The sequence below is a fragment of the Diachasma alloeum genome, unplaced genomic scaffold (genome assembly GCF_001412515.2).
Source record: "Diachasma alloeum isolate Michigan unplaced genomic scaffold, Dall2.0 Dall_scaffold_00210, whole genome shotgun sequence".
Lineage (NCBI taxonomy): Eukaryota > Metazoa > Arthropoda > Insecta > Hymenoptera > Braconidae > Diachasma > Diachasma alloeum.
Window position 1 is genome coordinate 371,742 of NW_021680375.1, and position 25,498 is coordinate 397,239.

At 39.8% G+C, this 25,498-nt stretch overlaps 3 protein-coding genes across 6 annotated transcripts in view; 1 reads left to right on the forward strand and 2 right to left on the reverse strand.

Annotated features, from left to right (window-relative positions):
* Window positions 1–4: 4 nt before the first annotated feature.
* On the reverse strand, window positions 5–8,252 carry LOC107036641 (putative phospholipase B-like lamina ancestor). Of its 2 annotated transcripts, XM_015254728.1 has the most exons (7): window positions 8,036–8,252; window positions 4,595–4,712; window positions 4,400–4,526; window positions 3,154–3,550; window positions 1,952–2,217; window positions 1,429–1,690; window positions 5–943 (listed from the first exon to the last, which is right to left on the reverse strand). In XM_015254728.1, exons 3-7 carry the CDS (start codon window positions 4,507–4,509, stop codon window positions 221–223), a joined length of 1,758 nt encoding a protein of 585 aa, XP_015110214.1. In that variant the 5' UTR covers window positions 4,510–4,526; window positions 4,595–4,712; window positions 8,036–8,252; the 3' UTR covers window positions 5–220. The 2 variants fall into 2 exon arrangements, with proteins under 2 accessions (XP_015110214.1, XP_015110213.1); XM_015254727.1 differs by having other exon boundaries at window positions 4,400–4,712.
* Window positions 8,253–11,654: 3,402 nt separating this feature from the next.
* Window positions 11,655–20,282, forward strand: LOC107036592 (tyramine beta-hydroxylase). Its single transcript, XM_015254650.1, has 10 exons — window positions 11,655–11,860; window positions 12,164–12,317; window positions 13,189–13,341; window positions 13,904–14,157; window positions 15,533–15,686; window positions 16,233–16,496; window positions 18,318–18,548; window positions 18,708–18,836; window positions 19,607–19,781; window positions 19,926–20,282. Exons 1-10 carry the CDS (start codon window positions 11,754–11,756, stop codon window positions 20,063–20,065), a joined length of 1,761 nt encoding a protein of 586 aa, XP_015110136.1. The 5' UTR covers window positions 11,655–11,753; the 3' UTR covers window positions 20,066–20,282.
* Window positions 20,283–21,058: 776 nt separating this feature from the next.
* Window positions 21,059–25,498, reverse strand: part of LOC107036704 (active breakpoint cluster region-related protein) — a 7,744-nt gene continuing 3,304 nt past the window's right edge. The window contains exons 3-6 of one of the 3 annotated variants that reach the window (XR_001460794.2): window positions 23,383–25,445; window positions 23,137–23,308; window positions 21,979–23,040; window positions 21,059–21,903 (exon numbers count right to left, since the gene is read on the reverse strand). Coding sequence is in view for 2 of the 3 variants with exons in the window: in XM_015254834.2 (XP_015110320.1) it covers window positions 22,624–23,040; window positions 23,137–23,308; window positions 23,383–25,445 (2,652 nt within the window). In the remaining variant the exon portion in view is untranslated. Of the gene's footprint in view, window positions 23,041–23,136; window positions 23,309–23,382; window positions 25,446–25,498 lie in introns of all 3 variants that reach the window. The other 2 variants (XM_015254834.2, XM_015254833.2) reach the window with 2 other exon arrangements.

Here is a 25,498-nt window from a genome sequence, read left to right on the forward strand (position 1 = left end):
ACAATTACTTTTGACCTCTTTATTTACCGCCAAAGAGAACACAAAAAATCTACACGTAGCTCACTGACTTGTCATCATCATTACAATAAAAAAAACAAATCAAACTTCCACAAAATATCGTCGTAAAACAATTTAAAAAATTTCAGAGCTCTTCAAGATCTCCCTTCCAAAAATAAGAATCAAAAGAATCAATAAAACCCCCAAAATTAACAGAATGCACCTAAACCCAAGCCCAAGATGGCGTAACCGGTTGAAAATGGAACTTCTCAGGCTGTCCAACATGCGTGACTCCGGGGAAGTCCCTCCCCCACTCGAAGGCCTTCCCAAACCGTCCGGAAAATGGGCCGGAAGTGGCCTGGAACGTCTCAATCCCCTCGGACCCAATCAGCACCAATTTAGTATCAATGTTGCCGAATGGAACTGCCACCTTCTCAAGGTCACCCCTATAACCCATAATCCATTCTGCCCCAGGTGTTTCTTTGATTAATTTCGAGTTCAAAGTGGAATTGACTCTTTGAGAGACTGAAATATCTTTTTTAATCCCCCCAATTTCGTTGGTTTCCCCAATTTCTCCCCCTGTTTTCTCAATTTCCTCGGCTCCTCGGAGATGTTCAGGCCCTTCTGAAGGTGTCGAAGGCTCCAGAGGACTCGGAGAGACCCCTGGAGATGACGGAATGGACTTTTTGTGCTCGAAAACGGATTTCCCGTTGCAGAATAATGACTTGGTGTTGGTAAAAATTTTCGTGTAATCGATTGCGTGAGTTTCGGACGGATGCTGCTCGATTATCCAGATGGAGGTGTCTCTGGGGGTGGTGATGATCCACTGGACGGGTCTGGAGATGTCCTCGGGGGCCCGACGACGCGCCAGGTAGCGGCCCCAGGAGAGGGCCGAGGAGGAGAGCCAGTTTGAGGACATTATTCTGGCTGACGACATCACTGTGTGCTGGGGGAAAATTGAAAAATGACATTTTTAATCTGCATTCTATTCCTTTAAGGCACTGCCTCAGTCAGTTATATGGGAACAGTCGACAATGTACAAAAAATGGGAAATGTGAAAGTGGGTCAAAAGTGGCCATTTTACCCCACTCTCCCCCATTTTCTCTTTTTTTCCGGGTACACCAAATTTTTCTCTGGCCATTCGATTCAGTATAGTTTTGCACATTACCTTCTATTTTAGAGTCTTCTAGTAGGTGAATTATAAATTTCAACATAAATCCCACAAGATCACGTGTATAAAAAAAATTGTTTATTTACTTCTGGCGAGACGATTGCGATTAATTTTTTTCAACATCAAAGAAGTTACTTTCATATGTTCTGCTATCAGACACAAAAATTATAGAATTTTCCTTGAACGGGAAAAAATAAAAATAAAAATAAAATGGCTAAACATCCTTAAGGATATCCAAGTCATCGAAAAATGCCACTTACAGATTCTTGTTTTTCGGAGACTATGATTTCCCCCTCGGTCTCCTTGCTGTCAGGTTTGAAGGGCGCCAGTGGTGTTCCTGCGATGATCATCGTATCCTCGGTTTTCTCCCCGTGAAGAAGATAATACTCGTCTTGTGATGATAGTGCTCCTGGGTATGACGATGCTACGATAGAACGAGTTGGCACGCGAGCCGAATTTTTAGCTGAATTCAGGTGATAACCGAACGTATATTTTTTCATCAGTCTCAACATTTTTTGGTAGCTGAAAAAATTATTTTCGCATTAACGTCTCCTCCCACCACTCATTCACATACTTATCACAATTTTCAATAGTAAATTTACCCTTTAATCTTTCCACGAGTGATTTGCAGTGATAAAACAGATTTTTTATAAATTGAAAAAATTAATTTTCATTTTGCCAAAAAATTCTGTAAAATATCTAAAAGGATATAAAACTCAAGGAAAAGGATATTTTGAAAACAAATTGATTGAATTGGCTGCGTGAATTAGTAATTGAACTTACGGTGCAGCAGTGCTATGGATGATGCCAATCAACCCCCGGAGATTCCCGTCCTCCGTTGGTACGGATTTCACGAGAATTCCCCCCGCCTCGACGTTGAAATTTCTCTCCGACGTTGGATGATCCTCAGAGCCAAAGTTGGAGATGTCTGAGGCCATGGCAAGCCACAAAAAGTCCTCCTGAGCGAGCTCAGCCGAATTCTTGCTGCGTTTCACAGCTTGCCTCCAGCCTTGCTCCAGACCCTCCAATTGAGCGTAGAATAATTGAACCTTGAGGCAAATATAACGTTTCAATAGACAATTCTGTCAGTGATTTTTTTAATCTTCCATTGAATAGTTTAGTCAACCCGTCGATAGGTAAAATTTTTATTTTTATGACCCTTATGAGTTTGACCCTTGAGACCCTTGTCAAGGTTTCGGCCCTTGAGACCCTTATCACCATTTTCATCCTTATTCGTGTCTGACATCTGATCTTTACTTCTATGAATGTAGAAAATATAACATTTTGATCCTTATGACCCTTATGATTTCGACCCTTGAGACCCTTATTAAACTTCTGACCCTTGTTCGGGACAGACATCTGACGTATAAATGCTGGATATATAAAATTCTGCACCTTATGATTTCGAGCCTTGAGACCCTTACTCGTGACATATATCTGACTTTAACCCTTATGATCCTGGCCCTTCAAAGCCTTATCAAATTTTGGACTGTTATTTATTACAGATATGTGACCTCTACCTCAATAAATGCTGAATATATTAAATTCTGACCGCTAAAACCCTTATGATCCCGACCCTTGAGACCGTCATCAAACTTGTGATCCTTATGAGATTTTGTCCCTTAAAATCCTTATGATCCTGACCCTAAGATAAAGGTTAAAATCTTAATAAGGAAAACCTTATCCCTTATTGACGACAGATATTCTGACCTTTATCTCTCTAAATGCTGAATATATAAAATTCTGACCCTTATGACACTTATAACATCGACCCTTAAGACCTTCATCAATCTTCTGACCCTTGTTTATGACATATACCTGACTTTTCGCTCTATAAATACTGCAAATACGAAATTTTGACCTTTATAACCCTTATGATTTCGACCCTTGAGACCTTTATCAAAGTCGTAACGCTCATTCGTAACATATATCCGAAGTTTATCTTTATGAATGATGGATATATAAGACAGAGAAATAAATCTTACCATATGCCAGAAGGGATCCTCAGCAGCCAATGCATTAGCCCTATCTCTGGTCGCGTCAGCATTCTCCTTCAGCCCTTTCCTGATCTTATCACAGACCTCCTCCCTCCCAACACACGGTGCCTCAATGGTATTGTGCCAATGGTGATGTATGAGTTGCCAGGTGAGACTGCCCTCGAGGAGGCCAGCAGCGTAAGCCTGTACCGCGTCTGGATAATTCGGTGATGTTTCAATTTCCACGAATGACCAGCCCGTCTCCTGAATCCTTGTCCTGTAGTACCCCCTTGCTGTTCGTCTCGGTAGTGTCTCAAGGTCATTGCCTTGACCCCAGAAGTCGATTTTATACCCCGTCTTGGGGTTCCAGGTCACTACCGCCGCGTATGTTCCATCATTGTCAACCCTGGAATTGTGGAACAATCGGTGGCGGTTTATGTCGTGACCTTGACGGGTTAAAGGGTCAGGGTGAGGTTTACATTGAGAATTTTTATGGCTTTGAAATGAGACCGGTTTAGGTGACGTAGTTAGAGGAATTTTTGTAAAAAAAAACGGGTGAGGAATACCTTAAAACGATATGTCGCAACTGTGGGACGTTATGTCGTGACCTTGAAGAGCTATGTCATGACATTGAATGGTTATATCGTGGCCTCAAAGGACCATGTCGTGATCTTCAGAGACTATGTCGCATATCAGAAAAGCCACATCATAACGTGATAAAATCATGTCGTGACCTTGAAACGTTATGTCGTGACCTTGAAGAGCTATGTCATTACATTGAAGGGCTATATCTACTTTGAAAGGTTATGTCGTGACAACCAAGGGTTATATCGAAATCTTGAATTGCTAACTTGTGACATTGAAGAGATATGTCGTGACCTTGAAACGTTATGTCGTGACCTTGAAAAGCTATGCTGTGGTCTTGAAAAATCATGTCATCGTTTCGAGGGGCTACTTCATGTGCCTGAAAGGTTCCGTCATAATATTGCAAGGCTATGTCGTGACCTTGAAATGTTATGTCGCGCCCTTGGAGATATTCTTTAACCTTGAAGGGTTATGTCGTGACCTTGAAAAACTAATTTCATCCCGCTCAAGTAAGGAACGAAAAATTTAGGTAGAATTCTTGGTCTTCCGATACCTCCGATGTTTATGCGGGAAAAAAGGTCGTTTTTTTAACTTTAGCGGAAATTTCCCAAACTTTCCGATGGAAGCGGTTTCGTTTGTGTCCGAGGAGTGGCAAGTATTGGAAATTTACCTTCCAAATTCACCAAGCACAATGGCGCCGATTCCCATGAGGGCAACGGCAACCAAAATGTAGGTGGAGATACGGGTCTGCAGCCAGGAGGCTCCAACTACCTTCAGCATTTTGGCTCATCTGTGAGCTACGTGATTGATAAATTCTTACTTCTCTGTGGCATAAACACTCGCGGTCAAAAATAATTTTTTTTACATGAATTGAATCAGTGGTACAACGACGTTCGGCGTTCTCAACCCATCGATTACAGATTTTTTGTGGTCTCCCTGGGGCCTGCGGTAGTTATCACTTGCAGGCGCCGCTCGACGGTTTTCTGCAACAAGAAAATATTTATATATTTTTTTATTAATGTTTCCTTAATAAAAAAAAATCATTCCATCAGCGTTTATGACCCATTTCATCAGCCTTTGTGCCTTTCCTACTCTTCTCTTTATATTCCCCCCCCCCCCCCCCTATATCCGCGAAACCATGGAAAACCCCAGTCGTGCGACCGGTCGGTATTGTAGAGTCCTATCGTGCCCATCTTTTAATAGCCATAAATTCTAAAAACATGGAAAAATAANCCCCCCCCCTCCCCCTATATCCGCGAAACCATGGAAAACCCCAGTCGTGCGACCGGTCGGTATTGTAGAGTCCTATCGTGCCCATCTTTTAATAGCCATAAATTCTAAAAACATGGAAAAATAAATTGAATATGGGAAAACGTGAAATTGAAAAAAATTGTTTTTCATTAGAAAAAAATTGGAATTTGAAAGAAAATGTATTCATCTATAATAAATTCATAAAAATTGAATAATAAAATAGACATGATTTTATCAATTGAAAAATAGTTTTTTAGATTTTTTTTTCTGTGAAAAAGAAATATCTCGTCAATTACCGATGATTCAATTTGTTAATTGAGATGAATTTTCTGGTGTTAAATAAATTGCCGTGTTGATAAACTGTTAATCCGGTTGGAATGAGAGTAATCGAATAATTAGCGGTGATTTAAATTGAATTTGCAGGGGACTAACTGTTCATTATCAACTGCGTATTACATTTTCAATTTTTTCACTCCTCCTTCAATAATGGAAATTCTAATGTATCGATGACTCATTTTTTATAATTTTCTCTATCAATTATTCATGGTGGAGTAGACATTGTTAGTTATCACTGGTTCAATTAGAGGGGAGGACACGTGGATAGTTCATGAGCTGACGGATTCATGCGTCATTCCACTCGGATTGTACGGTCTAATCGTCTTGACTTCTTATTCCAAATAAAATTCGGTTTATCTTTGATTGCACTTTACGTGCAATACTTGTGACGCATGGCGAATTTTATTTCAGGAATAGATGGACTATTATATTTTCGTGGCAAAGCGACGCCGAAACAAAGCCAAGTTGAAGAAAAAAACGATCGAGTTGTCAATGTTTTTCAATTGAAATAAAAATTGTTTAAAATTGATCAATTCCATTATTTTTGTGGTTTTGGGATACAATTCTATTTGTTTCTCCAATTTTTCCGCATGATAAAAAAATGAAAAAAATGTATAGAAAATTTAGTTAAAGATATCCAAGAATTTATATTTTTTTCGACTTTCGTTGTTTATAAATAAACATTCGAAACTGTTTAAAGTTTCGGAAACTTAATTTTTTTAGGCATGAAATCGATTTCTGATTAAATTCTGAATATGAATAAACTTGATAGGATTCCGGACAAATGATTTTTATGGTGGAAAATTGGTTGTTTATAAATTATTCATGGAAAATGCTCGTAATTTTCAAAAATTGCAATTTTTTAATTATTTCGAATGTGAACTTTCTAATTTTTTTTTAGATTTTAAAAATGTTTTCTAACGGTGCAATATCGTGATTCAAATTCAGACCGCCAAAGTTTAATTAATAAAATGATTTAAAAAAAAAAGTAGAAAAGCATTTCATTGCAGAAAAAATAGTCAAAGTGTCTGGATATTCTTAACACGAAAAAAATGTTTTCAACTTTTATAATTTTTTTAGAATTAAAAATACATGGTTCCGATGATTTTCAGGGACTAGCAATATTTTTCCCAATTGTTATCGCCGTTTTGAAAACATTTTTAACTTAAAATTGGAAAAATCACGGGAAAAACATGTTTATGAGAAAAAAGTGACCAATAATTTTTTCCGCGTAAAAATAAATGTCATTGATGAAGCGACGGATATTACGACTATTGGGGGCTAAAAATATATTTTATTTTTTACGTTTTTCTGGCCGTTATCAAGGATTTTTCAGAAGTAAAAAACACTGAGAGAACGGAATTTGTGAAGATAAAAATATTTCATCAGAAAAATTATTTCAGATAAGAAATTGTCGAATCATCTCCGAAAAACGTCTGAATTTTGTTGGCCTTTTGATTTTTAGTTTGAAAAGAAATAGTTTTTCAGTGGAAAAGTTTTCGAGCTTTCATTTCCGCACATTCTTTTCATGGAGATGGAAAATTAAATGTGATTGACTGCGTCCAATGAACTTTCAAAAACATATTAAATTAAATTACCAATTATTTTCATCGCATACTTGCAATGGTAATCTCCGACTTCGTATGACTAATTCGATAAAGAAAAAAAATCACATAAGCGATCTAGATCTTTCTTCCTGACGATCATTATCGTTATCATGTCGCGCAGATTAATGGCGATGCGTCGTCTCGCCTCGTGCCACTTGTTTATCATTCATTCTGTCGCCGCGTACTTCCGGAAATAAAATGGATAAAAAAGTGACAAATCGTGATTGAAAATAAAAAAACAATTGATTACTTTTTAAAACTATTTCCGCACTAAAAAATCTCAAATTATTGTAATTATGATTTTTTTTATTTGCAATGTTTTAATAAAAATGAAAATTTAATAAAAAAAAAACAGTAGTTTGTGAGACATTGATTACAGAAATAATACGGGCCCAAAAAATTATAATTTTTCAATTATTGTAAACAATTTTTTTACTATTATAAATAAATTCTTGAAAATCCGATTTTTGTTAATTTGCAAAGTTTCTAATAATAATTGAAATTTTGTTTAAAAAAGAGTGGTTCGTGAGAATTAGATTACCAAATTAATACGGGCCCAAAAATTCTCAATTTTTCAATGATTATAAACAAATTTTATATTATTATAAATGAATTATGAAAAATCCGATTTTTTAAATTTGCGATGTTTCAATAAAAATGAAAATTCAATGAAAAAAAAACAAGTAGTTTGCGAGAATTCGCTTACAAAAATAATACGAGCCCAAAAAATCATTATTTTTTCACTAAAATACTTTTTTCATTTTTTTTCTTTTTTAAATAAAAAAAGCGTCACTCAACTGTGAAAATAAATGTGAATAAAATTCTCAGAACGAACGTTGAATCCCCCCCTGGGCCAACATAAGGTGCGAATGACGTCCGACCACGTGATGATCATGACCCCCAGTCTCCGGAATCCAATTTCAAAAGTCAAAAAGCTGATGGAGCACCTCGAAAAAAAAATTCTAAAAACCTTAAACTTCCTAAAAGAAAATCCAAACCACAGCCAAATGCTTCCCCCAAAGTTCCACTCCTCGAAATTGACATGGAGCGCGGAGCACACGATAAAAAAATCCCCGCAAATGTTCTAAAATAATCCGGAAAATTGTACTCACAGTTGATGAAAAAATCCCGTTCGTTGAATCGCCACCAGAAATTCGTATTTAAACTCATAGAGATTATTACATCAATCGAACAACAAAATGATAATAAACGATTGGTTAATCGCAATGGACCAGTTGCTCCGACACTGAAGTCCAAAGCGCTCTTTCATTCACTTTTAACTTTGAGTTATGGCTTCAGTGGCGTTCCACGCACAACTAGTCAACTACTTCGTGCCTCAACTTCGGCGAACATCGTACACTGGTCATACGGACGAAGATACTGTCTGATAAATTTGTCGGGGTGGGGGGAAGAGAGAAAGCGGCGGGAGACGTCTGCAGACACTGGGGAAACCAGTAACATGTGTTGTACAAATAACTATACACGCTCATATGACTATTTATAATAGCTATTCCACAAAATAGTATTTTCATCACGTTTCGCGTGCCTAAAACGTCCCTTTTCCACACATTATTATGAAAAATATCTTTCGCTACTCGTGGGAAAAGTGTTTTTTGGCTCGTGGGAGGTTTATAGCACACGAGCCAAAGGCTTATTTCGGCTCGCTTCGCTCGCTTAAATTGCGGTTTTCGGGCCTAATGACAAAAAATATTATTCGACACACGGCCGTGGGAACTTTTCTAACTCATATGATTACAAAACTCGCCTTCGGCTCGTCCTGTAACCTCATATTCGCCAGAAAAGTTCCTCACGGCCTAGTGTCGAAATGTACTATTTCGTCACTAGGCAGAAAAAACTTTTCTGGAGAAAATGAGTTTGAGCTTTTTTTGGTACTCGTCTTCGGCTTGGGCTCAGATGAGCTATAAAAATAAAATAACATAGTATAAATTAATCTAGCGACGGGCGCTTCGCGCCCGTAATAATAATTCGCAGTGAAAATTATTTAATATTCATTATCTAATGTCATTCAGCAGAAATTTCCTTTCTTAATTGTCGATTTCAATTGAATTCGCGTCGTTTTTCGATCGAAAAATGCACGCTCATATGACTATTTATAATAGCTATTCCACAAAATAGTATTTTCATCACGTTTCGCGTGCCTAAAACGTCCCTTTTCCACACATTATTATGAAAAGTATCTTTCGCTACTCGTGGGAAAAGTGTTTTTTGGCTAGTGGGAGGTTTATAGCACACGAGCCGAAGTCTCGCTTCGGCTCGCTTCGCTCGGTTAAATTGCGGTTTTCGGGCCTGATGATAAAAAATATTATTCGACACACGGCCGTGGGAACTTTTCTAACTCATATGATTACAAAACTCGCCTTCGGCTCGTCCTGTAACCTCATATTCGCCAGAAAAGTTCCTCACGGCCTAGTGTCGAAATGTACTATTTCGTCACTAGGCAGAAAAAACTTTTCTGGAGAAAATGAGTTTGAGCTTTTTTTGGTACTCGTCTTCGGCTTGGGCTCAGATGAGCTATAAAAATAAAATAACATAGTATAAATTAATCTAGCAACGGGCGCTTCGCGCCCGTAATAATAATTCGCAGTAAAAATTATTTAATGTTCATTATCTAATGTCATTCAGCAGAAATTTCCTTTCTTAATTGTCGATTTCAATTGAATTCGCGTCGTTTTTCGATCGAAAAATGCACGCTCATATGACTATTTATAATAGCTATTCCACAAAATAGTATTTTCATCACGTTTCGCGTGCCTAAAACGTCCCTTTTCCACACATTATTATGAAAAGTATCTTTCGCTACTCGTGGGAAAAGTGTTTTTTGGCTCGTGGGAGGTTTATAGCACACGAGCCAAAGGCTTATTTCGGCTCGCTTCGCTCGCTTAAATTGCGGTTTTCGGGCCTAATGACAAAAAATATTATTCGACACACGGCCGTGGGAACTTTTCTACCTCATATGATTACAAAACTCGCCTTCGGCTCGTCCTGTAACCTCACATTCGCCAGAAAAGTTCCTCGCGGCCTAGTGTCGAAATGTACTATTTCGTCACTAGGCAGAAAAAAACTTTTCTCGAGTTTAAACTTTTTTTTGGTACTCGCCTTCGGCTTGGGCTCAGATGAGCTATAAAAATAAAATAACATAGTATAAATTAATCTAGCGACGGGTGCTTCGCGCCCGTAATAATAATTCGCAATAAAATTTATTTAATGTTCATTATCTAATGTCATTCAGCAGAAATTTCCTTTCTCAATTGTCGATTTCAATTGCATTCGCGTCGTTTTTCGATCGAAAAATGCAACTTCTTTGGAGTAATAGAAGAAGAAATAGCACCAGGAAATGTGGAATTCTTGCTTTCATATTTATTTGTTTGAAATGGCACTGAGGGGTTTATTATCGTGTGAGAGTTTACTTTTGTAATTCTCATCGTCTAGAGTGTAATCGCGGTTTGTTTAATCGTTTTTCTGGGGAGTTGGTCTCCCTCTGGGCTTTTTCCTTCAATCTTTTTTTTTTGTTTTCTCTTTCAGTATTTTTAGAGACGCGGGGACGATGGCTTTAATAATGCGGACAAAGTGCAGATTCAATTGGAGTTAATCGGGGCTCGTTTGGATGATTAGGTGGATACAATGATGCTTTGTGGTTACGGTCATTATTTTTTGGGGGATTTTTTTTCATTCCGATGAGAGGAAAAAATGTGACGCGCGCGTCAATTTCTGTCAATTTCATTCCTCATGATTGATTTTGGAAAAAATTGAGGGCAATTTTTCTGTCATTTTTTCTTCATTACTTGTTCATTTTATGATTTTCCTTTTGACCCCATCGATGACAAAAATTATGAGGAATTTTCTGTCTTGATTGTCACGAGGAATTTCTCGATTGCTCTTTTATATCCGGCGGATGAATTGATCGAACAATGAGACCTCGTATTTTCCCCCTTGAGTGTCTTCATTTTGGCGTCCGGAACGGACATTCCAGGCGCTCCTTCCAACTCCCTTTTTGCCGCGAACGCCCGCCGAGGAATTCAATATACCGGGGTGTCGCTCACGTATTCTGCATCTTTCATCCACGATGTGACCCATTTATTTTTATTAATTCTTGCTGAATAGTTGTGGGGGTTCCTTGATATTTCAATTGCGGGGGAAATTGTTCCGGAGTTGTCAAAATTTTTCGATTATTGAGCATTTTTTTATAAAAGAAATCCGATGAGAAATTGTAGTGGAAGAATTGAATGAAAAATTGTTGCCAATATTGATCTTTGCGATGTTGGCAATTTTTTTGTTTATTAGAAAATAAAATTTTTATTGGGAATTTTTTCAATTAGTCTGAGTTAATAATTGATTTGGGAATGGAAAAATTTGTCGAAAAAAAATTTCTTCAAAGAAATACGAAAAAGAAAGGTCTTACGCGAATTTGCCTATTTGTTTATTAATCGTCGAACAATATTTTCTGTCATTGAAAAATGAGCAAAACTTTTTCGTTAACAAGCGAGCAATTTCGAGGGAAAATAATGACTGCAACAAATTCAAGGAAATGGAATAAAACTGAAATGGTCGATGCAGGAAATTCCAAGATTTTAATTGTTATGAAATTGAAAAGTAATGGGGGACTTTAAGGCGCTTGTGCCGAGGATCTAGAGCCTGCGCCTCCCCCTCGGTCTAGACATCCTCGAGTCCACCCGCACGGCGCCAAATTCGTCAGTGTGAATCCGGAAAAGGGTCGGGATCCTTTGAATATTCAAGGGAAATTTTTGTTCGAATTTACGCCCTGGAAAAGAATTACTTTGTGATTTCTGCTAAATAACTAGACCGAAAATCATGAAATTTCTGATTTTAGTCTTTATTTTCTCGCGAATTGTCGCCAGTATTTCTTGTCAGTCAGTGCATACTGTACCTCTTGGGTCTGAAGCTACTTTTCATTGGCGGTAAAGAGAAAATTCATTAGTTATTCCTCAATTATGAATGTATAATGAAGAAAAAATTGTGAAAATGAAATTTGGAGTGAAAAAAAAATAGTGATTTTTTCAAATATTTCATTTTCGGACAAATTATAGTTTCTTTTACTAGAAAATAATCATTTCTGTCATTAATAAAATGAAAAAATTGACAAACAATTTTTTCTGTTTTTTTCCTAGATGTTTTTTCCATTTGAAAAAACTATTGAAGTGAAAACAAATATTTTTAATATTTTGAAAAATATTTTTCTTGAGTGAAAATGTTTCTTTTAGCGTGAATTCAGTTGAGGAAAAGGTGACGATTGAGGTTCACTACTCAGGGGAGAAGTCCTCATGGTTCGCAGTTGGATTTTCCGATCGGGGAGAGGCAAGTCCGTCGGACTACTGCATATTGTGGATCGATTGGCACCGAGGAGTCAATTTCCACGTAATGAGAATTACCAAACAATCGATTAACAATAGGAATCAATATTGCCCGCTTCTACTTCCTCCAAACAATTTTTTTTATCCAAACAAAAAGTCAAAAGTGAGAGGTACGCCGGCCGGACAATCATAAGTATCAAACGATCACGAGGGCCATCCTCGCGAGGGTCAAACGTCGCAAGGGTCGCACAACAGAGGCGATCCTTCAATCTGAAGGGTGAAACTACCAAAAGGGTCAACCGGGGGAGGCGGGCGGCACAATCGTAAGGGTCCAACGATCATAAAGTAGAAACAAAAGAAGCAAGTAGGACAATCACAAGGGTCAAACAGGATAACTAGGCCGGGTGATCCTTTGTGATTGTCCTGATTGTCTGCCTCTCACTTTTGACCCTTGTGATTTTTCAGCTTGCCTCTCCCGCAGGCAGAGCAATGACAAGGGTGGGACGATCATAAATCAAGAGAAATAATCTGAAGGCTATCCCGTTTGACCCTTGTGATCGTTTGACCCTTGCGAGTTATGGTGGTTGTGACGTTTGACCCTCACGAGGTATGACCGTTGCGACGTTTGACCCTCGCGAGGCATGACCCTTGCGGTGTATGATTTTTGCGACTTTTGACCCTCGCGAGGTATGACCCTCGTGACTCTGAACAGACGGCATTCGCAGTCCCGGTGAAAATATCACTGTTTCACATTCAGCCAATGAAGGCCGCCAAATAGGTTTTGACAGGAGATTTTTCAAGGGTCAATACCCTTAAAGCTTCGAGATTGAAAATCCTTTGAAAGCCAGTACAACATTCATATTCCGATATCTAAGTGATAATAAAATGAATCCCTTTTATCATCATGTTTTCATGACGTTTGCTAATTGTTCAAGGATGCCTGGGCAGACGACAATGGAAGAATCGAGACCGACGCGAGTCAAGACTGCACGAACTTCGCCTGGAGGAAGCCAGACAAAACGAACGTGACCAAGTTCACCTTTGCCCGCAAATTTGACACCTGCGACGAGCGTGATTACGTTATCGAGGTATTTTGATACTCGAATCATCAGATATTTTTTCTTACCGCAAGGTGACAGAGAATCTCCGACCCCTTTCAAATTTAACTCCATTAAAAAAATCTTCATTTTTAAAAAATTGAAAAATAATTTTTCCGATCGTTAATGATTGAAAAATGAAAATTTTCATTTCCGCCCCAATTTTTCAATTTCTTAGACTAGAAAAAAATATTTTCTAGTCTGAGAAAATTTTTTATGTATATCGTCTTCAAACTTTTGGATTCATTATTTCTCAATCATCTTTTTTTATCGAAAAACAAAAATATTTGGGAAATTTTATCTTGAATTTAGACATGAATCATCGAATAAAAGAATGAAAAATTCCGTGAAACTCGTTTTTAAATCATTTTCACAATTGGATAAATGAACTTGAAAGACGATCCGGAATCGTCGACTCTTCGGGAGTCTAAATATAATTGCGCAGACCCCCCCCNCCCCCCCCAATGTTTACATTTCTCTCGAATCATCAAAGTATTAACATTACCTGATAAACTTATCTAAAATGCAATTCGATCACTCTGCGGTGTCTCAGAGGGGCACCACCCACGTAGTCTGGGCGAGGGGACGGGGGCCCCTGTCCTCCCTCGACGGATTGAATGTCGTCTCTGACTCCACGGCATCGGGGATGTCCAGGACTGAATTACTGAGGCTCGGAACCCACAAAAAATCGAATTTTCCACCTGACGCGTGGAAATTTCAACTTCTCGCTGATCAAGTCAGAGTTCCTGATGTAGAGACTACTTACTGGTGCAGGGTACAGCGAGTTCCTGATGCTTTGAGACACAAGTATAATTAATCAAAATTTTTCTCCTATTTTTTACATAAACGAGTGGACAACTGCGTTTTTTAAATTAGCAATTTGCTTTCGAATGGGTTCTCTTTTTTTCATTCTTATTTCGCTATTCTCTTCTTCTGTTTCTTCATGTCATAGTACTATCATCAATTGAAATGTCATCAGAATTTTGCGTGTTATTTCGTCCTGTCAAATAATTCTACATTCAGACCCTCAAGACTCGAATTCGTTTTCAGTCCGGGTTTAATCGAGGTTCAATCAAGGTTTAATCAGTGTATAGCCGGGATTTAATCAGGGTTTATTCAGGATTTAGCCAGAGTTTAACCCAGGTTCTGTCAGATGTTAGTCGGGACCATGAATCAATATGAATAAGTATTCAACATAATAAACTGGTACCTGAGTTTAATAGAGATAGAGATTTTTATATAAAAAGCTCATGACGGTATTGTGTAACTTGATAAGCAATGATGCTGTTCTCACCATTTTTCAACTTGATTAAGAAGCCATTGAAATATACTTTTCAAGCCCTGATTTAATTGCTATTACTGATGATTCTTTCAGTAATCATGAAAAAACCGATTTTCTCTTTCAAATCGCATAAACAATGTGCTGTAACTCAACAACGAATTATGCAACCCCCATCATATTCTAACAGAATTAAGAGGGTATTGTTATCAATTTTTTGAGCCATCACTAATTCCATTTTGATGACAATTTTTTGAGTGATCGTTGAAAAATCGGTTTTTGGAAAATACCAATTTTTTCGAATCTGAATGAAAAATTGAATTTTAATTGGTGTTAATGAGTAGGGCTTATTAGAGCCTATCTTCATGACAAAATTCATGAAATTTGAGCAATTACAATGCTTTCATTCGGGAGCAAAAAAAATGACAAAAAAGTATTTTATATCAATGTTTTTTTTTCCGGTGGCTTGGCGCAATGGATAAGTTCGTTGCCTCACATGCGAAAGGTTCCGAGTTCAAATCCCGGCCGGGTAGAATGGTGCAATCTAACCATTTAAACTCTTGATCATCATCGCAGCATACCCTAACCGGGTCGAGGCGATGTAAAGTAACGATAAAAAAAAAATTTATACAAAATTCCTTTGACTCAACAATTTTTTAGTGCAGAAAAAAAATGCATTTTCATGTTCGGAAATTGTTCTTATGCAATTAAAAATGAGGTATTGCTTTTACTAATTAATTTTCTCCTCTTTTTGTGCACAAAAAATTCCTCAATTTTTTTTTGAAAATAAAAATGAGTTTGTTTCATTGGAAAACATCACATGAATGATTTTATGATATGAAAAATGTTTCGAGCGTTCAATTGATGATCTACTTTTCCAATTTTATCGTTAACAAAATGCAGACACCACATATTGCAATTTGGCCCAGCGATTCAGAAAGGAAACGAGCATTTGGTGCATCACATGGAGGTCTTCCACTGTGCGGGGCCTCCAGACGCTGCAGTACCTGCTTACAGCGGTCCTTGTGACGCCCCGGATCGCCCCGAAGGCACTCAAGTAATCAATAATAATAACTTCCTGAATTAATTATTTATAAACAGTTTTATCTTATCCCGATCAACTTGAAAATTGAGCAATAATGATATTAGGCCAAAATGTCAGCATTTCTTTCCTCCATTTTTGTCACGATAATCGTTCGCTTCGATATCTCGAGAGGGGTGGGGGGTGAGGGGTTGCGAGTGGTTTCATTGGAAAGTTGGGGAAATTTCCGATGAAAACCTCTGGTCATGAATCCCTTTATCTCTCAAACTACCGGGAACACAGGACAAAAAAAATTTCTCCAAAAATTTCCAGTCGAGAATTTGCTCCTGCGGTTTTAACTCCGATACTGGGGCAAAAAGGGTTCCAAACCAGGGTATCGGATCGGAAATTTCCGCGGCTTTCGAATGAAATCGGATTCAGCTGCTTACCTCTTCCGGTTCTCGAGATATCGAAGAAAATGCAGAGGATGAATTTTATCGATTCGTTGGGTGCATCGATGATAGGGAAAACGATGAAAATGATGAGAAACTGATAGGGAAAATGATGAGATTTTTCTCTCAGATATGCAAAAAAGTGTTGGCTGCTTGGGCCATGGGCGCTGACGCCTTCATCTACCCCGAAGAGGCGGGACTGTCAATCGGAGGAGAGTCATTCAATTCCCACATTATGCTGGAGGTTCATTACAATAATCCAGAGTTGCAAAAGGGAAAAATCGATTCCTCTGGTATCGAGTTCTATCTGACGGAAACACTCAGGAAGTATGACGCCGGAGTCATTGAACTCGGCCTCGAGTACTCCGATAAAATGGCCATTCCGCCGCAACAAGTGAGTCGATATTTTTTTTTCCAATTACCACACAACTCTTCTCGGACTTTTCCATCAAAACGAATCTACTTATTTAAAGGCTTTTTTTTCCTACCCCATCTAAATCCCATCCAATCATTTCCTATGACGTCACAAGATGTGGACACGTATGAAAAAGTCCTATAGGATTTTCTGTAGCATATCCTATAGGATTTCGTATGACATTTTCAACAGGATTTCCTATCAAATTGAGGGGCAAAAGAGTCAATGAAGGTCAAACGTGTCATATGGGGGCTAAAGGGTCGTATTAGAGTTATTAAATGGTAATATGGGGATCATATGGGGGTCACATGGAGGTCATATGGGGTGACATAAAGGTCATTTGATCCTCATGAGCCTCCTACGACCTTTGTATGACCCTCGTATGCCCCCATGTAACCCTCATGTGATTTATTTAAAGGCTGACTCTTATATAACCCACATATATGACCTCATATGACTCTTTTGACCCTCATTTGTACCCTTATGACCCTAAATTTCATAAGAAATTCTTTTGAAAATCTTATAGAATATACTATAAGAAATCCTATCTGAACAATCCTATAGAAAATGTTCGAATTCTCCATAGGATTTCCTATGGGAAATCCCAAAGGATACCTTATGGGAAATTCTCTAGGATTTTTTCATACGTGCGAGCGCTATATAAATTCCGCTCTTTAATATAATTAATGTAAAATATGACCTTTGTATGACCCTCGTGTCCCCATGTAACCCTCATGTGACTTATATAACCCACATATATGACCCCATATGACCCTTTTGACCCTCAATTTCATAGGAAATCCTTTTGAAAATCTTGTAGAATATCCTATAAGAAATTCTATAGGAAATCCTATCTGAAAAATCCTATAGAAAATGTTTGAATTCTCCATAGGATTTCCTATGGGAAATCCTATAGGATATCTTATGGGAAATTCTCTAGGATTTTTTCATACGTGCGAACGCTATATAAATTCCGCTCTTTAATATAATTAATGTAAAATATGACCTTTGTATGACCCTCGTATCCCCATGTAACCCTCATATGACTTATATAACCCACATATATGACCTCATATGACTCTTTTGACCCTCATTTGTACCCTTATGACCCTAAATTTCATAGGAAATTCTGTTGAAAATCTTATAGAATATCCTATACGAAATCCTATAGGAAATCCTATAGGATACCTTATGGGAAATTCTCTAGGATTTTTTCATACGTGCGAACGCTATATAAATTCCGCTCTTTAATATAATTAATGTAAAATATGACCTTTGTATGACCCTCGTGTCCCCATGTAACCCTCATATCACTTATATAACCCACATATATGACCCCATATGACCCTCATTTGGACCCTTATGACCCTAAATTTCATAGGAAATCCTTTTGAAAATTTTGTAGAATATCCTATAAGAAATTCTATAGGAAATCCTATCTGAAAAATCCTATGGAGAAGGATTTCCTGTCGGAAATCCTATAGGATGATAGGATATAAACGACGACCGAAAAAAATAATTTTTCTAATTATGTGGTCGAAAATGGTCCCATTGGATAGCCCCGGAGATACTCGTTTCCAAACCTTGCTCATGAACCCATTTTGCCCCAATGGTTATTGCAAAATTGCAAAAAAAACTACTTGACCTTGAAATACGTTTTTTTAAATACCTCGAAATTGAGTGGGGCAAAATGGGCTCATGATCAGGGTTTGCAGACGGTAACGTCCCGGGCTATACGATGGGATGACTTTTGACCCCAAAAATCGTCAAAAATGGAGAAATTTCCTATTACCGAAATAGGAAGAATTTGAGCTGTCCGGCCACTGCGTGACAGAGTGCACCGGCGTTGGACTTCCGCAAGATGGAATTTACATTTTCGGATCTCAACTCCACACTCACCTGACTGGCACACGCGTCAGAACCCGACACATCAGGGACGGCCGGGAATTATCACCGCTCAACTATGATGATCATTACTCAACGCATTTCCAGGAGATTAGACTGCTGCCGGAACCAGTTCATGTGCTGCCGGTAATTAGTAGTCAATTGCCCGTAGAGTGTAATTATAAATATTGTGTAATAGTAACTAGCAGTAGTTTTGAGTGGATGCAAAATTTGCTAGGAATTGGTGAGAATTTTTTCATGAATTTTCTCACTTTTTCACATCTTAATTTTGTATTTTTCTCTCAGGGAGATTCTCTGATCACCACCTGCACTTACAACACTATGGACCGTCAGAATGTGACCTTGGGAGGGTTCGCCATATCTGATGAGATGTGTGTTAATTATATCCATTACTACCCCAACGCTCGGCTGGAGGTGAATTGAGAAAAAAATTGCTTCCAAAATTTCAACTTTTTTTTTATGACGAAATTATTCCAATAGACATGAGTTGATATTAATCATCGAATAAAATAATAAAGCAAGGGGGAAAGTGCTTTCGTCACAGTATAGTCAATATATTTGTGGTAATAAATCAGCAATTCCTTTATATTATTTAGCAATTATTTAATAATTTGGTAATAAATTAGCTTCTGAATGGAATTTCTATGACGATGGGTTTTAACTTGAATTCGATGATTCATTGAATTCAACATTGCCTCAACGCTGCCAGCCAACATCAGCCCAACATTGCCATTGGAATTTGTACGACGATATATTTTTAACTGAATTCAATGATTCATTGAATTCAACATTTCCGCCAACGTTGGCAGCCAACATTTGTCCCAACATTGCCCTAACGTTGGCAGTCAGCATTGCCATTGAAATTTCTATAACGATGTATTTTAAATTGAATTCAATAATTTATTGAATTCAACATTGCCCCAATATTGTGCTAACGCTGGTAGCCAACATTACCCCAACATTGCCCCAACGTTGCCAGTCGACATTGCCATTGGAATTTCTATAACGATGTATTTTAAATTGAATTCAATGATTCATCGAATTTAATATTGCCCGAACGTTGGCAGCCAACCTTAGTTATCCTGACATATTGTATTTGACGGATACAATGCTTCCATTTAGAAGCAAAAAATTTATAAAACATTCCTATATTTTCATTTCTCCATTTTTCAAACTCATCTTAGGTCTGCAAAAGTGCAATCAGTGATGACGCCCTTCGCACGTACTTCAGGTACATGAGAGAATGGGAAAATCAAAGAACCGACTTTGACGATGCGATTTCCAGAAGTTACGGAAATATCGAATGGACGAAGATTCGAGTTTCTGCGCTTCGTGATTTGTACCAAGCAGCGCCTCTCGGTAATGAAAGAAAATATTAATGAAAAATGTAAAGATCACTATTAAGAGCTTCAGACCCTGGTGACCCTTGCGAACTTCATGGCCCTAAATCTCCTGAGATTCTCCGCTTTATCGTTCAGAATTGTTGACAGGATTTTTTTTCAGGCATGCAATGTAATGGATCAGATGGTTCTCGTCTCCCAGGGCTCTGGGATAATATAGCCGCGACGCAGGTGAAATTACCTCTGGCACCACCCCCCAGGGATTGTCCACAACTTTTTTCTCATCTGAACGATCTTCATTGATGAAAAAAAAATACTCGAAAAATATATTTTGAAATATTTTCTTCATTAGCCCATAAAAACGACCGGGAAGATTCTGCATTTATAAACTGTTGTACTCAACGACTCATCTGGAGTCTTCTACCTTAAATCGAATTCATCACCATTCACCACCTGTATCTCATTTGAATGCTATTTTCGTGTAATCGACCCTTGTTTTTTTCCGATAGCTGAAGAGTGCTGACGGTATTTTTGTGCTTTCGTGAATAAATGTATAAATAAATAAAAAATCGATCCATTGCAATCGTTTTACTTTTCAATCACATCCTCGATCATGTGACACACAAATTTCGCAACTCCAAATGATGGTCACAAGGAATTTGGAAGCAAATTGTCCAGTAAAAAAATCACTGGATTTTCCGTCACTTTTGCCAGTGATGTACCTTCGTTTTGGGGCTGCAACTCACATGGGTTCACATGGTTTTTTTTCCTGGGCACATGGAAACTTTTCTTGAGAAAAATTTTCCAATGGAAAAATTATCCAGGGAAAGTTTCCGGAGGATTTTTTCCAGGGAAAAAAATTCGGGAACCCAACTCATTGCTAACCCAAAAACGCCAATTAAGCATTCTCACGTTTTTTAGAAACTAAGACAGTCCTGCTGTCGTAATTGAGTCTCCAATGCAAACAGTTTCTGGACGGAAACTGCAGACAAGTGTCACCCTAAGACCGCTTAGGTAAGGCAGTCCATGCCTAGAGAAACTGAAATTCTTCGAATTTCCTGAACGAAAATAATATGAAAAATACAATTTAAAAAAAATAAAAATAACCAATAGACTGGGTCCATACGTCACAATCAAATTGTCATAAGTGCGACGATTCGCTAATTATTTTAGCTGCATCAGGCTCTGGAAACCCGACCGTTGTTCCGGGCTACCTAGACATTGTCCACCCCTGCAGCAGAACACGATTTATTACATGGAAACCATGAAAATGAGTCGTAGAAAATGACACAAAAATTCTCTCAATATTTTTTATTAATAATAATGGTAGCACAATCGTATGAAAAGGAACAATCTTACTCGATTGTCATAGAACTTTTTTCGCACTCGATATAAAAAAATTTACAAAAAATTCCTTCTTCGCTTCCACCACTCGCCCTTACAAAATTGTGTATATTTTAATAAGTATGCTCGTTTATACTTCCTCATCATTGCTTAATGGTGGTTTATGCTAGGAATATTATGTATAGGATATAATACACACGTCCGCAGCCCTGTGGACGGCAAGCCAAGCCTTCTTGCGGTAGAAAAGGGATAAACAATTTTTTTTCATAAATTTCTTAACATTTTTGAGACGAGTGAAACGCTTCAATTCATCGTTTTTCGTGAATATCTCGAGGACTTCAAGAGATATAGACTTTAGCCTAGTCTCACCCCAAAATCTAGCCAATTTTTAATTGAGAAAATTCCTCACAAACCCATTTTGGTGTCTTATTTCTCAAATCATGACTTTTATCACTTGAAATTTCGCACTCCTAGATGACTTAGAAATAACAGGGGCAAAATGGGTCGTCTTTTCATGACTGACATCTCTCTATCTCTTCAGGTCGAGCGGATAATCTTCAAAGTTCTTTTTCAACTTTCTCTTAAACTGTTTTTCCTCATCAAAAATTCACCATAAAAATTGTACAAAAATTTGCGTTCCAAAATCTTGGGAATCTGCTGCCACATCAGGTAATAATCGTAATATTTTGGTTCATTAGAAATCCGTTGAAGTACAAATGGAGTAAAGTTGGTCAAAAATGCAATTTCATTAAGATTATGTATGCTTTTCTTGTTTTTTGGCACCTACGTTCTAAATTCTGAAAAATACAAAGCATTCAGCTCATTTCGTGTAAAAATACGAAATATATATTCATCTATATACTTTATAAAACCTTCAAAGGATGAGAAAATTGGTAGGAAATTCATAAAAATTGGTTAATATTTTTCATTCTCATTCTCTTTCCTCTCTTCTTTGTTCCATCGTTTTGTCTCTTCATACTGGCTTATCAGTCTCAGCAGTCTGTTATCATGAAATGATTACAATTGTTGCCTTGAAGTACAGAAATATTCCAGAATTAAAGTGAAGACTCACAAATCTTCAATTTCACCTGAAAAATTGAGTGCGAAAATTGTGTTTTTCGCATTTTTTAGGATATCTCCCCAATTGGAATAGCTGTGGGGTCGAAAATGACCCCATTGCACAGCCGGTGAAATTTGCGATTCCAACCTTTGGTTTTAAGTCCATTTTGCCCGATCAGAGCTCTTGAAAACTCGAAATTCCTATTTCAACCTCGAAAAAATGTTTGGTCAATAACCCAAGAAATTACGGGTCAAAATGGGCTGGAAAACCAGGGTTTGGAATCTGAAATTTTCCCAACTGTCCCTAGGAGTCATCATCGACCCCCGATCAACGGCAGTTTTCCTGAAAATCCCAAAAAATCATTAAGCATAACACTTAATTAAAAAATAACTGGTTTTGCTGCTCAAAGTCACTCTAACCCTAAAAACTACCTTCAAACATCATTATTTGGACTAGATTAAAGCGATTGATGATTCTCCCTGTTCATCTGCAGAAAGCAGTAGAGAATACCAGCTTGTGCCATAACATCAACAGTTCCAGCAGCAAGGGGATCGCGGCTCTTTGGATCTGACCTTGAGTTATTGGTACCAGGTCTGAGTAATGTTGGTCCAAAGACAGTGGCAAGATTGTGCAGGGACATTTTGTTCTGCCCCTCGTGTTTATTAACTCTCCTGAGATGAGCGAGGAGAAATTCGATGACCGCTTTGTTGACCCCTGGGAGGTTATCGTGGACCCTGCGGAGGGCGGGGCCCCTGTTGAGCTCGCCCGTCTGAAAGGCCTCGAGGTACGCGGGATAGAGGGCGTCAGTGAAAAGGGCCTCCGGCATTTCGCGGAGATAGAGCTTGAGAACTCCAGTGACCGAGTGAACATCGACCTGCAGAGATGAAGAGAAAAAATTGGCTCAGAACTCCAAGCAACCGTCACAAGACCTGAATAAGGGCTTGCGAAGGTTTCCATGAGGTCCTCTTACCTCTTTCAAAAGTTGCTCAGCCTCGTAGGAGTTGCTCTCAAAGGACTTCCTGAGTTTCATGACATCCGAAGCCGAGCCCGAAACTCGATAAAGCCCTACTTCGCTCATCCCGCGTCGCTCAACTTCTCTCACACAAGCTGTGATGATGAACGGAACATCTCGTTTTTCCCTCCTAGAATCGCGAAAGATTACTCAACCCACCGGACATCATCGTCGACCTCATTCACCCCTCAACCGAATACTTACTTGCAAACCTGTTGAATCTTCGCGCCAAAAAGCCCCTGCGGCTTTGCGCTGGGCACCCTCCTCAAGGTGACCTCACTCGGCACGAATTTCAGCCCGACATCTAGGCTCGCGGGTCCCAGATTGAGTCCCCTCTCGACCCCATCCCCCTGGAGCCAGCTCCTGCTCAACTTCTGAGTGCACTTACCCCTGAGCACGCTCTTCCCCCCGCACTCCTCATACAAGAGCACCCTGAGGTTCTGACTCCCCTCGAGCTCCACCACGAAAGTCTCCCCCCAAGTCGGCGCCTGCCCCCGGGCGATCCTGCTCTTAGCCCTCTTGAAATAGTGCCCATAGCTATCAACCTCTACCACGACGAACAGATCCCCCACCCTCTCCACTCCCGGGGGGATCAGCCCCAGGAGCGTGAGATGAAGATCCCCCAGAAGGAGACTCTCATCGCGCCCGGATCGCATCAAGTAAGACCCCATGTCCGTCTGGAGGTAAGTCCTGCACGCAGTTACCCACGCCTGCAGCTCATACATGGACAACGGAAGACTCCCCGGGGGCATGCCCCCCTGCTGCAGCGCGTCTACCGCCTCGATCCACTGGCCCCGCTCAAATTCACTCGACAGAAAGAATGTGTAACAATTCTGCGTTCTCGCTTGCTTCTGCGATACCCGCATCACCAAATTGGGGCTTGCGAGCACCAGTTGCGCCTCGAGTTCCGCGAGCTTCTTCCTGTTTTTCTCTGAGCACCTCTGTGAGCGATTCTTCTTCTCGTCGTTTCTCTCCTCCCAGAGGATCTGATCCCTAACGGTGCACGCTTGTGACCGCAACGAGACAACATTGGCCGGAGAATTCTCTCGCGGCTCAATACCGTCTTCCGTCACGAGCGCCTCGCTCACAGGGACGTACCACTTCAGCTCAAACGTAAATTTATCCCGTCCCGATGCCTTGTACTTGGCGCAAGCTATGACGTCGTTGAAGAGGAAGAGGTGACGGAGCTTTCGGTGGCCGTCCGCAAGCTCCACGATGAACGAGTTCTTGACTAAGCGTCTTTGAGCGCGGTCGTGACTAGGGAACATCGATTTTGTCTGGATGATATTGAACTCGTCCAAGAAGTTTCGAGTCATCGCGAGGGCTTCGCTCAAGGGCGCGTGATCCGAGTGACTCGCGGGCGTATGTTTCAGGAGGTCGTGAAGGACCAGTGCGTTTTTTTGGACCCGCGCGACCGGTTTGTGGAGGAGATCCTCGAGCGACAGCCCCGGACCCTTCGGAAAACTCTTGAGCCGGATGTCTCGAGTGATCTCACCGAATTGTGAGCTGTTGGTGGAGCACCTGCGCACCGTGTCCGTTGCCCGCGCGTAATTATGCAAAAATGCACCGTACAAGTTTATGTTAGAGGCCATGACCTTGAACTGCTCTCCGATCGAGGTTTTTGGGTCCCATTTCTCGAGTTTCGAGCGGAGCTCGTCCAGAAAGTTCTGGTGGAGCGCGTGAAGCTCCGGAATCTTGTAGAACATTGTTTGGAATTCCTCCTCGGAGATGACGGGTTGTGAGGTCGTCAAGGTCGCCCGGATGGCCTTCATGTATTGGAGCATTACGTTCAGGCACTCGACGTAAATCGTTTCGGAGTCGACGACGGAGTTGACGATGCATTTGACCATTGACTGGCGGTCGGTGTCGCGATTGTCCGCGTCTTTCGGGGGTTTTCGCGGGGTCGTCGGGGTGGGCGACTCGAGGGAGCCCTCGGAGAGGCTCAAGGGCTCCGCGTCGGAACTACCGGTCTCGTTGTCCGTGGAAAGCGCGCGGAGGAGAATCGTCGGGGCAGAGTTCGAGGCCTCCTCGTCCTCGGAGTCTATTTGAGCGCGATGTTGAATAAAGTAGTCGATGTTCACGTAGTTGGAACGGTTACCCGGGGAGTCGGGGAGGGAGGGAGGACGACGCGGGGGCTTCTCGGGGTTCAACGGGGGAATTCGCGCGTCTATGTAAACGTACTCGCCGGTTTGGTCGAGGGCTACTGAGTCGTAGTATGGCTCCTCCTCGGAGGCCTCACCGTCACCGTCTTCAGCTTCCTCGGTGGACTTTGCGGGGAGAAGAAAAATCAGGGTCAGTTTGGGGTGGATTTTATTTTAGT